General features: G+C 59.3%; 1 protein-coding gene across 1 annotated transcript in view; it reads right to left on the reverse strand.

Annotated features, from left to right (window-relative positions):
• Positions 1-758: 758 nt before the first annotated feature.
• Positions 759-17336, reverse strand: part of LOC137459842 (serine/threonine-protein phosphatase 2B catalytic subunit gamma isoform) — a 33892-nt gene continuing 17314 nt past the window's right edge. The window contains exons 2-6 of the mRNA XM_068170548.1: positions 12154-12351; positions 9591-9715; positions 3461-3572; positions 1929-2074; positions 759-918 (exon numbers count right to left, since the gene is read on the reverse strand). Of these exons, the coding sequence (XP_068026649.1) occupies positions 775-918; positions 1929-2074; positions 3461-3572; positions 9591-9715; positions 12154-12351 (725 nt within the window). The 3' untranslated portion in view covers positions 759-774. The remainder of the gene's footprint in view (positions 919-1928; positions 2075-3460; positions 3573-9590; positions 9716-12153; positions 12352-17336) is intronic.

A 17336-nucleotide genomic window follows, 5' to 3' on the forward strand; every position in this document is an offset into this window, starting at 1 on the left:
AAACCCCTCCAGGGCTGGGGATTCAGCCCCCTCCCTGGGCAGCCTGGGCCAGGCTTCCAGAACCCTTTCAGTCAAGAAGTTTCTTCTGATGCCCAACCTAAACCTCCCCTGGGGCAACCTGAGGCCATTTCCTTTTGTCCTGTCCTTGTTCCTCAGGAGCAGACCCCAACCCCCACCTGGCTCCATCCCCCTTGCAGGGAGCTGCAGAGAGCCAGAAGCTCTCCCCTCAGCCTCCTTTTCTCCAGGCTCAACACCCCCAGCTTCCTCAGCCTTTCTCTTGTTCTCCAGACCCTTCCCCAGCTTCCTTGCCCTTCTCTGGCCCTGCTCCAGCCCCTCAGTGTCCTTTTTGCAGTGAGGAGCCCAGAGCTGACCCCAGCCCTCAAGCTGTGGCCTCAGCAGTGCCCAGCCCAGGGGCACCATCCCTGCCCTGCTCCTGCTGCCCACACCATTGCTGCTCCAGGCCAGGCTGCTGGTGCCCTTCTTGGCCACCTGGGCACCCCCTGGCTCATCTCCAGCTGCTGCCAAACCCCCCTGCTGGGCACTTTCCAGCCACTCTGCCTCCAGCCTGGAGCCTTCCTGGGGTTGCCATGACCCAAGTGCAGGCCCCAGCCCTCGGCATTGTTGAACCTCATCCCATTGGCTTAGGCCCATTCAGCCAGCTTGGCCAGGTCCTTCTGTAGGCCTCCAGCAGATCAGCAACCACCCCACACCCCACCAGGCTGGTGTAAAGGGGAGAGCCAAAGCTGCAGCCCCTCAGAGCCCCCCAGCCCCCAGTTACCTGTAGAAATAGGAGCAGCCTCGAACAGTGTTGTGGGCAAAATGCTCCAAGGTTTTCTCATTGCCATAATCCTCTGAGGGATCAGACCAGAGGAGGTCACACATTGGACCAAAGGCTGGAGGCTCCTTGAACCTGTCTAACTGAAAAACAGAGACACAGTCAGGGCAGGGCTGGGGGAAGCTGCAGCAGAGGACACACAGCTGCAGTGGGGAGGAGCAGAGCACAGCAGCCACAAGCTGGGAGTGCAGGTGGGGACCAAGCAAGCAAAGGAACCACACAGCTCACACAGTGGGCTGGGCTGGATAGGACCTAGGATGGCTCAGGTGGGAAGGGACCTCAGGGATCATCAGCTCCAAGCTCCCTGTTGTAGTACAGAAACCCTCTCCCCACACCTCCCCACCATGGGCAGGGACAGCTCTCAGCCAGGCTCAGCTGCTCAAGGCCTCATCCAGCCTGGCCTTCAACACCCCCAGGCAGGAGGCAGCCACAGCCTCCCTGGGCAGCCTGGGCCAGACTCTTCCTCAGCTCCACTCTAACCCTGCTCTGCCTCAGCTTCAAACCATTCCCCCTTGTCTCATGACACCCTCAGCAAAAGTCTCTCTGCAGCCTTCCTGCAGGATCCCTTCAGCTCCTGGCAGGCAGCTCTGAGGTCCCCCTGGAGCCTTCTCCTCTGCAGGCTGCACAGCCCCAGCTCCCTCAGCCTGTGCTCACAGCAGAGCTGCTCCAGCCCTTGGATCGCCTTTGTGGCCTCCTCTGGCCTCACTCCACAGCTCTGTGTCCTCCTCCTGCTGGGGACCTCAGAGCTGGAGGCAGGATTGGAGGTGAGGCCTGAGCAGAGCAGAGCCCAGGGGCAGAATCCCCTCTGCTGCCCTGCTGCCCACCCTGCTCTAGCTGCAGCCCAGCACACAGCTGCCTTGGGGCTGCAGGAGGGCACTGCTGGCTCCTGGGGAGCTGCTCAGCACCCCCAAGGCTCTTTCAGAACTGCTCTCCACCCACTCTGCACTCAGCTCACTCCAGTTCCAACCCCCCTTGCCCAGGGGGCAGGGTCCCCTCCCAGAAGCCCAGCTTGCTCCGGGCCTCATCCAGCCTGACCTCAGCCTCCCCTCTAGGGATGAGACCATGGCAAAAGAGGACCATGGGGATGACTTACTTTCCTAATGTCATCTAGACATGTGATTTCTGGGGAGAGGCCTCCATGCACACACAGGAACTGCTGGTTTAGGAGGGCAGCAAGAGGAAGACAGTCGAAGGTGTCCATGCAGGCGTCGTACACTCGCTCCGAGTACTTGATTCGACCTGGAGGGGAGGGAGGCAAGCAGAGAGGTCATCTCCTCACTCACACCCCAAAAGCCTGCTCAGGCTCTGCAAGCTGAGCTTTGGAAGGGTTTCAGCTTCTGGGTTGTCTTTTTTTTGGTGGGTTTTTCCTTTCAAGGAGAAATCACAGAGTCACACAACTGTCAGGGTTGGAAGGGACCTCAAGGCTCAGCCAGTTCCAACCCCCCTGCCATGGGCAGGGACACCTCACACCACAGCAGGTTGCTCACAGCCACATCCAGCCTGGCTGCAAACACCTCCAGGCAGGAGGCTTCCACCACATCCCTGGGCAACCTGTGCCAGGCTCTCACCACCCTCATGGGCAACAACTTCTTCCTCACATCCAATCTGCATCTCCCCACTTCTAGTTTTGCTCTATCCCCCCCAGTCCTATCCCTCCCTGACACCCTCAACAGTCCCTCCCCAGCTTTCTTGGAGCCCCCTGTAGATCCTGGAAGGCCACAATGAGGTCTCCTCAGAGCCTTCTCCTCTCCAGACTGAACAACCCCAACTCCCTCAGTCTGTCCTCACAGCAGAGCAGCTCCAGCCCTCTGCTCATCCTTGTGGCCCTGCTCTGGACACCTTCCAGCACCTCCAGACCCTTCCTGGCACAGAGGCTCCAGAGCTGGCCCCAGAGCTCCAGCTGTGGTCTCAGCAGAGTGGAGCAGAGAGGGGCAGAATCCCCTCCCTGGCCCTGCTGGCCACACTTCTCTTGCTGCAGCCCAGGCTCTGCTTGGCTCTCTGGGCTGCAAGTGCTCCCTGCTGGCTCCTCTTGAGCTTCTCCTCCCCCTGCTCCCCCAAGTCCCTTTCTTGAGGGCTGCTCTCAAGCCAGTCCCTGCCCAGCCTGTATCAGTGCCTGGGATTGCCCTGACCCAGCTGCAGTTCTGCTCCATCCCCCCCAGTCCTATCACTCTCTTGACACACTCAAAAGTCCCTCCCCAGCTTTCTCATTGTGGCCTCCCAGTATCTGAAGGGGGCTACAGGAAGGCTGGGGAGGGACTGCTCAGGATCTCAGGGAGTGATAGGACTAGGGGGAATGGAATGAAGTTGGAGGTGGGGAGATTCAGGCTGGAGGTGAGGAGGAAGTTCCTCACCATGAGAGTGGTGAAGCCCTGGAATGGGTTGTCCAGGGAGTTGGTTGAGGCCCCAGCCCTGGAGGTGTTTAAGGCCAGGCTGGCTGAGGCTGTGGCCAGGCTGATCTAGTGTGGGGTGTCCCTGCCCATGGCAGGGGGGTTGGAACTGGCTGATCCTTGTGGTGCCTTCCAACCCTGACTGATACTATGACACTATGACTCCAAAAGAGATTTCACCTTCCCCCTCTCCCCTCTCCACCCTTCCCTTCCCCTCCCCATGCTGCTGGGGACTTACATTCCTGCTTGAAGGTGAAGTACTCTGTGAGGTGCCTGCACTCGTGGTTGCCCCGCAGGAGGAACAAGGTTTTGGGGTGGTTGATCTTTAAGCTCCACAGGTACAGCACACACTGCAAGAGAGGCAGGGAGGAAGGGGGGACACTGGCATCAACAACCAACCCCCCTCTCCCCACACAAACAACCCCAGCCCCTGCTGGGTCCCTGATCCCCAGCCTCAGGCTCCACTGAGTGTTTCTGGGAAGACACCCAAACAAAGCTGCAGCCAAAGGGCTGCTCCAAACCCAGCTCCATAATGGGCAGCAGGAGAGCTAGCTGCTCTCTCTTGGCCAAGCTCAGCACTTGGAGGAGGGGTGGGGAGAGAGGAAAAGCCACAAGCCAGCAGTTCTCTATATTAGGCCTCAGCTGGAGAAGTGACAAATGAGAGCAAAAGTGACTTGGGGCTGGGTGGGGGCAGCTTGCTTTGGCCTCCCAGCACCCGTGTGCAGAGCAGAGCAGAGCAGCCAAGGCAAGAAGCAGCTGGGGGGGGGGGGGTGGGGGGGTGTGAAATGCAGGCTCCAGATGTCCTGCTGAGAGCCAAGGCAGCAGGAGAAGCCCTCAGCCATCTTGCAAGGCATTTAGCAGCTGCATCCAACAGCAGAGAGCTCAAACTGCAGCTTCCCCTCTCACTTCCCCCCCCACCCCCTCACCCCTCACCCCCCCCCCCCCCAATCTTGTTTGTCATGTGAAGCTCCAGTTCAAAACAGGAAAAGCTCAGCCAAAGCACAACTAAAGCTCTGAGGAAGGCCTTCCACATGCCCCAGCTGAGCACTGAGGCCTGGACAGAGCTCAGCTTTCATCAGGGGTGGACCAAAGTCAAGCTGAAATCATAGAAGGGCTCAGGCTGGAAGGGAGCTCAGAGCTCATCTGCTCCAACCTCCCCTGCCAGGGCCAGGGCCAGCTCTCAGCCAGACTCAGCTGCTCAAGGCCTCATCCAGCCTGGCCTTGAGCACCCCCAGGCAGGAGGCAGCCACAGCCTCCCTGGGCAGCCTGGGCCAGGCTCTCACCACCCTCACACTGAAGAGCTGCTTCCCCAGCTCCACTCTAACCCTGCTCTGCCTCACCTTCAAACCATTCCCCCTTGTCTCATGACCTCCTCAGCAAAAGTCTCTCTGCAGCCTTCCTGCAGGATCCCTTCAGCTCCTGGCAGGCAGCTCTGAGGTCCCCCTGGAGCCTTCTCCTCTGCAGGCTGCACAGCCCCAGCTCCCTCAGCCTGTGCTCACAGCAGAGCTGCTCCAGCCCTTGGGGCATCTTTGTGGCCTCCTCTGGCCTCACTCCAGCAGCTCTGTGTCCTTCTCCTGCTGGGAACCCCAGAGCTGGAGGCAGGATTGGAGGTGAGGTCTGAGCAGAGCAGAGCCCAGGGGCAGAATCCCCTCTGCTGCCCTGCTGCCCACCCTGCTCTGGCTGCAGCCCAGCACACAGCTGCCTTGGGGCTGCAGGAGGGCACTGCTGGCTCCTGGGGAGCTGCTCAGCCACCACCACCAGCCCCAAGGCTCTTTCTTCAGGGCTAAGGAGCACTCTTATCAGCATCTCAGAGCATCATTTCATGGTGGCTGCCCCAAAAGCCTGGGTGAGGAAGGGGAGGGGATGGCCACCGAGCCTGCTTGCCTCTCCCATGCTCTCTGCTGTCAAGCTGACAGCTAAATCAGCAGGTCCCTGCTATGGGGAAGCCTTATCACATTCCCCTTGTTGATGTGGAGTGCTGGAAGGGCAACCCATAATGCCAGCAAGCCTCAAGATCTGGATTAAAGCCTCTAATAAGAGCTTACCCTCTGGGCTGACACGCTGCAGCAGCACACGCCTGCAGGGCCTCTGTCAGCACTTGGGATGCTTAAAACCCTCACAGACCTCCCCAGCCCAGCACAGAGACAACCTCCAGAACCCCAACAAACCAACTCCCCAGTTGGCTTCCAGGCCAGACAGCTCAGGGCAGGGTGGTGGTTAAGCACTGAGGCTGCAAAGGAAGCCGGACGCTGCTCAGCTACCTGCAGGGAGGTCCCCAAAGCCTCAGGGAGCTGTCAAGCAGCTGCCTGGGTCCAGCCCACAGGGAATCAAACCCCCCCCCCAAAAGCCTCCATTTGGGATTCTCAGCCCTGAAATTGGGACAGAAACAGGGCCAGAGGCAGATAGATTGGGGCTGCCACAAGGATGTCTCGGAGCAGGGGCAGGAAGGCTCCCACCAAAGCCATTTGTAATCATCCTGTGGTGCAAGGCTTTAACCTCCAGAGTGTGCCACCCAAAGGCTGCTGCTGTGGGCTAGGAGGAGAGCTGCAAAGGGGAAGTGACCACAAGTGAACCAGGAGAAGAGAAGGGAAGGAGGGAGAGAGGAAGGAACGAGGGGAAGGAGGGAGAGGAAGAGGTAGAGAGGGGAAGGAAGACGAAGAGGAGGGAGAGAGGGGAAGGAGGAAGGAGAGGAGGGAGGGAGGGGAAGGAGGAAGAAGGAGAGGAGGGAGAGAGGGGAAGGAGGAAGAAGGAGAGGAGGGAGAGAGGGGAAGGAGGAAGAAGGAGAGGAGGGAGAGAGGGGAAGGAGGAAGAAGGAGAGGAGGGAGAGAGGGGAAGGAGGAAGAAGGAGAGGAGGGAGAGAGGGGAAGGAGGAAGAAGGAGAGGAGGGAGAGAGGGGAAGGAGGAAGAAGGAGAGGAGGGAGAGAGGGGAAGGAGGAAGAAGGAGAGGAGGGAGAGAGGGAAGGAGGAAGAAGGAGAGGAGGGAGAGAGGGGAAGGAGGAAGAAGGAGAGGAGGGAGAGAGGGGAAGGAGGAAGAAGGAGAGGAGGGAGAGAGGGGAAGGAGGAAGAAGGAGAGGAGGGAGAGAGGGGAAGGAAGAAGAAGGAGAGGAGGGAGGGAGGGGAAGGAGGAAGAAGGAGAAGAGGGAGAGAGGGGAAGGAGGAAGAAGGAGAGGAGGGAGGGAGGGGAAGGAGGAAGAGGGAGAAGAGGGAGAGAGGGGAAGGAGGAAGAAGAGGGAAGAGGATGCTGTGCTTCAGTTGGGAAGGGTCCTTCAAAGCTCATCCAGCCCAACCCCCCTGCAGTCAGCAGGGACATCCCCAACCAGAGCAGGCTGCCTCCCCTGGGGTAACTTGAGGCCATTTCCTCTTATCCTATCATTTGTTCCTTCCACAACCTCTCTGGGCAGCCTGCTCCAGGCCTCCAGCACCCTCACACACAACAACTTTCTCCTTCTCTTCAGGTGGAGCCTCCTGGGTGCCAGTTTGTGCCCCTTGGCCTGTCCCTGGGCATCACTGAGCAGAGCCTGGCCCCAGCCTCTTGCCCCCCACAGCTCCTTTAGCTCTTGCTGAGCATTGCTCAGCTCCCCTCTGGGGCTGCTCTCCTCCAGGCTCTCAGCCCCAGGGCTCTCAGCCTTTGCTGCTCACAGAGCTGCTCCAGGCCCCTCAGCAGCTTTGGAGCCTCCAGTGGTTCCCTGTCCCTCTTGAATTGGTCCCCCCCAACCCCTACCCACTCTGGGACTCTGTGAGCCCCCACACCAGCAGCCAACCTCCTCCTGTTTCACTCTAGAAAGCACTTTCTGCTCAGCCAGGGTGGGAACCTCCCAAAGCACCTCAGCAGCACTCTGCAGTAGGTGGGAAGAAGAGGCACACATCAAGAGCAAGGAGGGAGTCAAGCTGCTGAGCTGCTGCTCCAGCAGTGCCATCAGGACCAGCCCCCACATGTGCCAATCAAAGCCCACCCTGATGTGTGGCAGATGGCTGCCAGCTGCAGGGGGTAAGGGAGGGCTCAAGAGCTTTCCTTCTGCAGGCAGCAAGGGTTGATGAGGCCTTGAGCAACCTGCTCTGAGGAGGAGGAGGAGGAGGAGGAGGCCCTGCCCGTGGCAGGGGAGCTGGAACTGGGTGACCCTGAAGGTCCCTTCCAACCCAAAGCATTCTATGGATCTGTGAAAGGGGAAGGAGGAGGATCAAGAGCAGCATGAGAGGAGGACTCTCTGCTCAGCCCTCAAGGCTCTGCCACCTGACAGCCACAGGTCCTCAGAGGCAGGGAGAGGCCACAAACACTCAGCTCTTGAGCTCCAGCTCTGATGTGCAGACCTCCCTCCTCACAACCCCTCCCCCAAACTCTTCCCACCACCTCTGCTCTCCAAGGTGAGCTCATTTCCACCCCCCTGGAACAACTCAGGAGGGTGGTGAGCACCTGGCCAGAGAGCTGGGAGCTGCCCCATCCCTGCAACCACTGCAGGTCAGGCTGCTTGGGGGCTCAGAGCAAGCTGCTCTGCTTGGGGATGTCCCTGCTGGCTGCAGGGGGGGCGTGGGGGGGACTGGATGAGCTTTGAAGGTCCTTTCCCTCCTGAAGCATCCTTTGATTCCTTGCTGTCAGGAGCATGGAGAGCTGAGGGAGTGAAATCCCCAGGGGCAGGCAAAGAGTGAGACAAGCCCCAGGGGCTGTGAAACTCCTGCACTGCCAGAGGGGAGCAAGGGCTCTGGGAAGCCTTCTTGGCTGACAGCAGGGAGCCCTCCACATCCTGCCTCAGGAGGAGATGTTCTGCTGGGATCTCAATCTCTTTTCCAGGTAAGTGCAAAGCCAGGGGGCAGAAGCCAAGTGGCCAGTGCCTCCTTCCTCCCCTTCCTCCCCAGGGCTTTACAAAGCAAGCTCCTGCTGCCCAGCACCACCAGAAATCCCAGCAGCCACCACCCCAGCTCCCCAGCATCCGTCCCTGCTTCCCCAGGAACTGCCTCCCATCCCACCCTGGCTCAGCACCAGGGGCTGGGAACACAGGGAGCACAAGGCTAGAAGGGAGCCAGGCCACTGCTAAGGCACAGAACCCTCTGCAGAGCCCTCCAAAGGAGCACTTCCCTGAACCATCTTCATCCCTGCCCAGCAGAGCTCCAGCCCCAGGCCACACACAGACCCCAGCAGGCTGGGGGTTGGAGGGGACCTCTGGAGATGATCCAGCTCAACCCCCTCTCACCCCTGCCAAGGCAGGGTCACCCAGAAAAGGTCACCCAGGAACACACCCAGGGGGGTTTGGAATCCCTCCAAAGAAGGAGACTCCACAGCCTCTCTGGGCAGCCTGCTCCAGGCCTCCAGCACCTCAAATGGAAGAGGTTTCTCCTCCTGTTGAGGTGGAGCTGCTGATGTTCCAGCTTGTGGCCACTGCCCCTTGTCCTGGCACTGGGCACCACTGAACAAAGCCTGGCCCCATGCTCCTGACACCCAGCCTTGAGGGGTTTATGAGCACTGAGGAGATCCCTCCTCGGTCTTCTCCAGATGACAAAGACCTCACTGCAGAGTCCCCCTGGAGCCTTCTCCTCCCCAGGCTGCACAGCCCCAGCTCCCTCAGCCTGTGCTCACAGCAGAACTGCTCCAGCCCTTGGAGCATCTTTGTGGCCTCCTCTGGCCTCACTCCAGCAGCTCTGTGTCCTTCTCCTGTTGGGGACACTAGAACTGGAGGCAGGATTGGAGGTGAGGCCTGAGCAGAGCCCAGGGGCAGAATCCCCTCTCCTGCCCTGCTGCCCACCCTGCTCTGGCTGCAGCTTTGGGCTGCAGGAGGCACTGCTGGCTCCTGGGGAGCTGCTCAGCCCCCAGAATCCCCAAGGCTCTTTCTTCAGAGCTGCTTTCAACCCACTCTGCATTCAGCTTGTTCCAGTTCCAACCCCCCTGTCCATGGGGCAGGGACATCTCCCACCAGCCCAGCTTGCTCAAGGCCTCATCCAACCTGTCCTCTGCTTCCAGCTGGATGGCTTGAGGCTGTCCAGGCCACCATCAGAAGGGGAATTCAGATGGAGACCCCACAGCTCAGCCTGAGCCCATCAGAGTCTTGGCTGAGGGACACCTGCATGGCCCAACCTGCTGCACACAGCAGCAAAGAGGATCAGAGAGTCACAGAACCATGGAATGGGTTGGGTTGGAAGGGAGCTCAAAGCTCAGCCAGTTCCAATCCCCCCTGTCCATGGGGCAGGGACACCTCCCACCAGCCCAGCTTGCTCCAGGCCTCATCCAGCCTGGCCTGGAACACCTCTCCAGGGATGAGGCTGCAGCACTAAAGCAGAGCATCAACTCCACCAGCAGAGAGGTCTCTTCTGGTGCAGTTCAAGGTGTTTGGGGTTGGTTTGGTAGCAGCACCACCTCCCCCCAGGGCTGCTGTTGTCACCTCTATACTGAAGTAGCCTCTGTCCACGTAGTCTCCCAGGAAGAGGTAGCGAGTGTTGTTGGGTGAGCCTCCCACTTCAAACAGCTTCATCAGGTCAAAAAACTGCCCATGAATGTCACCACACACTGGGGGAAGGAAGAAGAGCACAAAAAGCAGGGCAGAGTGACACAGCTGAGCAGGGAAGAGGGTCGTGACAGCAGCGAGGAGCGCGGCGGAGCTCTGCCCCCCAGCCGCCCCCTCCCTGCTCTGCTGCTTCCCTCCCAGCTCCTGGCAGAGATCAACAGCAGCAAAATCCTCTCCTGTGGGAGGGGAAGGGACTCCAAACCCTTGCTGCTGGAAGGCAGGCAGCAGGAAAGCATGGAACAGAATAGATGGAATGGGAGGGGTTGGATGGGACCCTCTGGAGAGCATCCAGGCCAAGCCCCCTGCCAAGGCACCCAGGAACACATCCAGGGGGGGTTGGAAGCTCCCCACACCAGGAGACTCCACAACCTCCCTGGGCAGCCTGCTCCAGGCCTCCAGCACCCTCACACCAAGCAAGTTTCTCCTCATCTTCAGGTGGAGCCTCCTGGGTTCCAGCTTGTCCCTGTTGTTCCTCATCCTGTCACTGGGCATCATCCAACAGAGCCTGGCACCTTCCTCCTGACCCCCACCCCTCTGATATCGATAGACATTGATCAGATCCCCTCTCAGCCTTCTCTTCTCCAGCCTAAACAGCCCCAGGGCTCTCAGTCTCTCTCCACAGCAGAGATGTTCCAGTCCATCACCCTTGTATCCTCCCCTGGGCTCTCTCCAGCAGGTCTCTGTCCCTCTTGAGCTGGGGAGTCCCAAGCTGGACACAGCATTGCAGCTGTGGTCTCAGCAGGGCAGAGCAGAGGGGCAGCAGAACCTCCCCAGCCCTGCTGGGAGCTCAAGGTGACCACAAACCAACCCTCTCAGCCTTTCTTCACAGCAGAGATGTTCCAATCCTTTCACCATGCAACCAGGGGCTTGGTTTGGCTTGGAAATGCATTCAAGGCCCTCCAGCCCAACCAGCAGCCCAACCCCAGCATGGCCACCAAGCCCTGGCCCCAAGTGCCATGGCCACAGCTTTCTCCAAGCCCTCCAGGGATGCAGAACTCCAACACCTCCCCCTGGGCAGCCTGGGATCTTGAATACCTTCCTTTCCCCCTGCTGGGGCAGCTCAGATTTACAGCAAGCTGGGGGCAGGAGATGATCTGCTGGAGGGCAGAGAGGCTCTGCAGAGGGCTGGACAGATGGGCAGAGGCCAAGGGCATCAGATTGAACACATCCAAGTGCCAGGTTCTGCACATTGGCTACAGCAACCCCAGGCAGTGCTACAGGCTGGGGGCAGAGTGGCTGAGAGCAGCCAGGCAGAGAGGGACCTGGGGGAAGTGGTGGACAGCAGCTGAACAGAAGCCAGCAGTGTGCCCAGGGGGCCAAGAGGGCCAATGGCATCCTGGCCTGCATCAGGAAGAGTGTGGCCAGCAGGAGCAGGGAGGTCATTGTGCCCTGTGCTCAGCACTGGTTAGGCCACACCTGGAGTCCTGTGTCCAGTTCTGGGCTCCTCAGGTTAGGAAGGAGGTTGACTTGGTGGAAGGTGTCCAGAGAAGGGCAAGAAAGCTGGGGAGGGGTCTGGAGCACAGCCCTGGGAGGAGAGGCTGAGGGAGCTGGGGTTGCTTAGCCTGCACAAGAGGAGGCTCAGGGGAGACCTTCTTGCTCTCTCCAACTCCCTGAAGGGAGGTTGTAGCCAGGTGGGGGTTGGTCTCTTCTCCCAGGCACCCAGCACCAAAACAAGAGGCCACAGTCTCAAGCTGTGCCAGGGGAGGTTTGGGCTGGAGGTTAGGAAGAAGTTCTACCCAGAGAGAGTGATTGCCCATTGGGATGTGCTGCTTGGGGAGGTGGTGGAGTCCCCATCAGTGGAGGTGTTCAGGAGGAGACTTGACAGGGTGCTTGGTGCCATGGGTTAGTTGTTTAGGTGGTGTTGGATGATAGGTTGGATGTGATGATCTCAAAGGTCTCTTCCAACCTGGTCTGGTCTATTCTATTCTATTCTATTCTATTCTATTCTATTCTATTCTATTCTATCCTATCCTATTCTATCCTATCCTATTCTATCCTATCCTATTGTATTCTATCCTATTCTATTCTACCCTATCCTACTCTATTCTATTCTATTCTATCCTATCCTATCCTATTCTACTCTACCCTATTCTATCCATTCCTATCCTATCCTATCCTATTTCTTTTCTATTCTATTCTATCCTATCCTATCTTATTCTATTCTATCCATTCCTATTCTATCCTATTCTACACTATTCTATCCTATTCTACTCTATTCTATCCTATTCTACTCTATTCTATTCTATTCTATCCTATCCTATTCTATTCTATTCTATCCTATCCTATCCTATCCTATTCTATTCTATTCTATTCTATTCTATTCTATTCTATTCTATTCTATTCTATTCTATTCTATTCTATTCTATTCTACCCTACCCTACCCTACCCTACCCTACCCTGCTCCTCAGCTTTGGAGTGGGGGCAGAGGGAGCAGCCTGACCTGTGATGGGAGCCTCCACCTCGATCATGGTCTTCTCGTGCCTGAGGATGGCAGCGCCGTCGTTGATGATCTTCAGCGCCGCGTCCTCTTCCAGCCGCCCTTCCTTCACCAAGTGGCTCTTGAGGACATCCAGCCTTGGCTTCCCATCCTCAAACACCTCCTTCAGAGTCAGCCTCTGCGTGGGAGGGAAGGGGACAGCTGGAAATGGAAGTGGAGAAGTTAGCAACACGTCTGCTTCCACCGGGGAAAGGGGGTGAGGGGGTGGGGGGGGGGGAAAGGCAGCCCAGAAAAAGGAGGAGGAGGAGGGGAAGAAGAAGGTTGTCCTGAGGAGGTTCTCCTCAGAATCAAGCAGGCTGGAAAAGACCTCAGAGAGCAGCAAGTCCAACCTGTGAGCTATCCCCCAACACCTCCTGACAGCTGAACCATGGCTCCAAGGGCCACATCCAAGCCTCGTTTGAGCACCTCCAGGGATGGGGACTCCACCACCTCCCTGGGCAGCACATCCCAGTGGCCAGTCTCTCTTGCTGGGGAGAACTTTCTCCTCCCCCCCAGCCTAAACTTCCCCTGGCACAGCTTGAGACTGTGTCCTCTTGTTCTGGTGCTGGGTACCTGGGACAAGAGACCACCCCCACCTGGCTACAACCTCCCTTCAGGGAGTTGCAGAGAGCAAGAAGGTCTCCCCTGAGCCTCCTCTTCTTCAGGCTAAGCAACCCCAGCTCCCTCAGCCTCTCCTCACAGGGCTGTGCTCCAGACCCCTCCCCAGCCTTGTGCCCCAGACCCCTCCCCAGCTTTGTTGCCCTTCTCTGGACACCTTCCAGCAGCTCAACATCTTTCCTAAGCTGAGGAGCCCAGAGCTGGACACAGGACTCAAGTTTTGGCCTAACCAGTGCTGAGCACAGGGCACAAGGACTTCCCTGCTGGCCACACTCTTCCTGATGCAGGCCAGGATGCCATTGGCCTTCTGGGCCCCCTGGGCACACTGCTGGCTCCTGTTCAGCTGCTGTCCACCACTCCCCCCAGGTCCCTCTCTGCCTGGCTGCTCTCAGCCACTCTGCCCCCAGCCTTTCAGGGAGCTGTAGTGAGGCCTCCAGGTGAGCAGGCAGCCAGGAACAGACTTCCCCTGCAATGAGGCTTCCAGACAGGGAAAGAGCAGCCAGAGCAGCCCATGCCAGCCCCTGGGGGGGCTAAGAGCCACCAGAATGAATGCCCCAGAATGCTGCCCCCAAAGGTGTCTCCTGCCTCAGTGGGGACACTTGGCACAGAATCATGGAATGGTTCTGGTTGGCCTCTGGCCTCATCCAGTCCAGCCAGCAACCCAGCACCACCCTGGCCACCAAACCATGGCCCCAGGTTTCTTGAACACCTGCAGGGATGGGGACTCTACCACCTCCCTGGGCAGCCTGTGCCAAACCTGCTCCTCATGGAACCTCCTGGGTGCCACTTTCTGCTCCTTGCCCCTTGGCCTGTCCCTGGGCACCACTCAGCAGAGTCTGGCCCCAGCCTCTTGCCCCGCACAGCTCCTTCAGCTCTTGCTGAGCATTGCTCAGCTGTCCTCTGGGGCTGCTCTTCTGCAGGCTCTCAGCCCCAGGGCTCTCAGCCTTTGCTGCTGCCAGAGCTGCTCCAGGCTCCTCAGCATCTCCCCAGCCTGCCCTGAGCTCTCTCCAGCAGTTCTCTGTCCCTCTTGAACTGGGGAGCCCAGAACTGGAGCCAGGACTGCAGCTGTGGCCTCAGCAGGGCAGAGGAGAAGCAGAGGGGAACCTCCCTTGCCCTGCTGGCCACACTCTTGAGGCCTTGGAGGCCTCATGGTCTGTGAGAGGGATGTGCTGATGCCAACCCCAGCAGCTCACCCCAGGCTCTGGGTGGCAAAGAGGCCTTTCAGAGGCACTGAGTGACTCTGGTGCCAGCCTGCTCTGAGTAAGCAGCAGCTCCAGCACAGCCCACGCTGAGCTGAGCCCACTCAGGAGCTCCTTCCCCAGCACTTCCCTCCCCAGCTCCTGCTTCTGATGCACTGCTGTCAGGCAGTGAAAGACAGATCTGCACTTCCCTGGGCTCCAGCTGGAGGAAGGAAAAGATCCTGCCCATGCAAATCAAGCTGCTGTGTCCTTACCCATCACCCAAGTGAAGCCATCTCCATCTGCCAAGCCACCTTGGATTTCATCTAGGGCTGGTCAAATAAAGCAACAGAGGAGCAGAAAGCTGCTTTGAAATGCAAATGGAGCAGCAGAAACCCAGGGGCAGAGGGAGAAGGGAGGGAAAGAAACCCCCACACCAAACCCCAACAAAGCAGGCAGCACAAGGGAGGCTTTTGCAGCTGAAGAGCTGCTCTGAAAGAAGGTGGAATGTAGGACAGGGGAGAGGAAGGAGTGGTTGGGCTGAAAGGGGAGCTGGTGGCCCTCTTTCAGCAGGCTCTTCGGAGGTTCTGCTCTGCTGGCTGCTCTGCCTCTGTGCAGCCAATTAAAGAGGCTTCAGCAAGAGCCCTGCTTCCAGCAGCACAGGCTGGACAGCCTTTTGTGCTCCCCTGCCAGCTCAGCTCCACAGCTGAAAGGGGAGGGGAGAGGGGGGAAAGAGACCTGTTCAAGCATTCCTGGGCTCAGAATGGGTTGGGTTAGAAAGGACCTTAAATATCAGCCAGTTCCAAGCCCCCTGCCCTGGGCAGGGACACCTCCCACCAGCCCTGGATGCTCAGGGCCTCATCCAGCCTGGCCTGGAACACCTCCAGGCAGGGGACATCCACAACCTCCCTGGGCAACCTGTGCCAGGCTCTCCCCACCCTCACTGCCACAAAGGGTCACACATTCCCCTGTCACCTGCCCTGGGGGGTCCTGCTCTGACAGGATGATCTCCAGGGGTCCAACCCCCCCCCCACTGGGGGTGTCTCTGAGGACCTTAAATCCCAGCCTGGCAGGGCTTAGACCTCTGAAGACCACCCAGTCCAACCCCCACTGCCAGGGCAGGGCCACCCAGGGCAGGCCACAGGATGATCTCCAGGGGTCCAAGATCACCCAGTCCAAATCCCCACTGCCAGGGCAGGCCACAGGATGATCTCCAGGGGTCCAAGATCACCCAGTCCAAACCCCCACTGCCAGGGCAGGCCACAGGATTCAGGAGGGAGAGGAGAGAGGAGGAAAGCTTCAGCAGCACATTTCTCCATCAAGCCAGGCCTTCAGCCAGCCAGAGCCACCCCCACAAAGGCAAACCCCCCCCACCTCCCCCAGGAGGCAGGGAACAAACCCCTCCTGGAGGTGTGGCTGCGACCCTGAGAGCAGGGCTGCCCTCCAAGCAGCCAGGAGAGGTGCACACAAAGCTGCTGGCCTGGGCTGCTTTGCCTTTGCTTGGGAGCCTGAGCAGTTATGCAAGATAAAAGATGAGGCCATGCCAAGCAGCCAAGAACTTTATGTAAGTTCCCTCTCTGGCTGTGCACAGCTCCCCTCCCTCCCACGAGGAGCTGGGCACGACAAGGAGCTGACTTCTCCTCTGCTGTGCCAGTCTGCCAGGCAAGCTGCTGCCAGCACAGAGCGTGGGGAGAGGCTCAGGGAAGCACAGAGGGGCTTGGAAGAGACCTTGCAGACCATGGAGTCCAACTGCTACCCCGGCCCTAGCAGGGCACCATCCACCCACGGCCCTCAGCACCACAGCCCCAGGCCTTTGGACGCCCTCCAGGCATGGGGACTCCCACCCCCCAGCCCTGGGCAGCCTGGGCAAACCCTCAGGGGGAAGAGATTGTTCCTCATGGCCAAGCTGAACCTCCCCTGGAGCAACCTGAGGTCATTTTCTATCATCCTGCTTCCTGGGGAGAAGAGCCCAACCCCCACCTCATCCCAACCTCCTCTCAGGGAGCTGCAGAGAGCCACAAGGTCTCCCCCTAGCCTCCTGCTCCCCAGCCCTGCTCCCCAGCCCCTTCCCCACCTTCCTTGCCCTCCTCTGGACCAGCCCCAGCCCCTCAATGTCCTGCTCGGAGGGAGGAGGCCAACCCTGACCCCAGACCTCGAGCTGTGGCCTCCCCAGCGCTGAGCCCAGGGGTACCATCCCTCATGGTCAGCCTAAACCTCCCCAGGGGCAGCTTGAGGCCATTTCCTCTTGTGCTGTCACTTCCCCTATCTGCTGAGGCTCAGAATCAGATGGCAGAGGGGGCTGGTTGGTCTCTGGGTACCTGACTCTCAGAAGCCCTCCTCTGGAGCAGAGCTGGAGCTGATTCGGTGCCTTTGGCCCTCTCAGGATGCAGTTGCTGTGCTGTCCCTGCCCTGCTCCTGCTGCCCACACTGCAGCTGAGGTGAGGTGGGCTGAAAGCTAAACCTCCCAGAGATGCCAAGCAGGCCTTGGTGGTGGAGCAGGAGCTTCCTGGCCCCATTCTGCTCTCCTGGGGTCCTCTCAGAGCGCTCTGAGTCCCCTCCCTGCTCCCGGCCTGGCAAACCAAGGCTGTTTGATTTGGCAGCAAACGGAGGCTCAGGCTGTGGTGTAGCAAAGACATCTCCCTGCTCTTCATTTCCCTCAGGTCCCTGGAGCTCTGCTGACCTTTCCAGCCCACTTCCCACCTCCAGAGTGCACTCAATTGAGTCCTCCTGTTTGCAGGCTGCCGTGGAGCTGCCTCCCCACGGGCGGAGGGGGGAGGTGGAGGCTTTGCTCAGGAGCAGTCTCCGGGGGGGGGGATGGGGTGTGGGGGGTGTGACCACCCCTGGCAAAATTCTCCACCCCCCAGACCTAAAGAGCTGACTGTTGGAAGGGGATTTGGATGACCTTAAAGGGCTCTCCCAAGCCCAAAGCACCCCGTGGGGCTGGAGCAAAGAGAGAAGCAGAGCCCTGCAGCCCCTTGCTGCAGGAAGGTTGCTGCAGCTCCACAGCCAGGGCCCAGCTCTAGCCCTGCTCAGCTGCAGCCAGGCTCTGCCAGCACAGCTTGCCCTGGGCCATGGCCCTCTGCCCCACAGCTTGGGGAGGCAGTGGCTCAGGCACAGCACAGCTCCTCTCCTGCCAGGCCTGGCAGCAGCCAGGGCAGGGCTGAGCCAGCCACAGCTCCTCAGAGGCAGGGCCATGGAAGAGGCAAGAGAGGCAGCCTGCAGGGGCTGTGCAGGGAGCTGAGAGGCCCTTGCAAGCCTGCACAAAGCCCTGCAGACAGAGGCCTCGGTGGGGAAGGAGCAGATGCTGCCCTGCCTGGCCTGGCAGCCACAGCACAGCTCCTGGAGCCCTGG

Source organism: Melanerpes formicivorus, unplaced genomic scaffold (assembly GCF_026170545.1).
Source record: "Melanerpes formicivorus ecotype bairdi unplaced genomic scaffold, bMelFor1.0.p_v2 SCAF_424, whole genome shotgun sequence".
Classification (NCBI taxonomy): domain Eukaryota; kingdom Metazoa; phylum Chordata; class Aves; order Piciformes; family Picidae; genus Melanerpes; species Melanerpes formicivorus.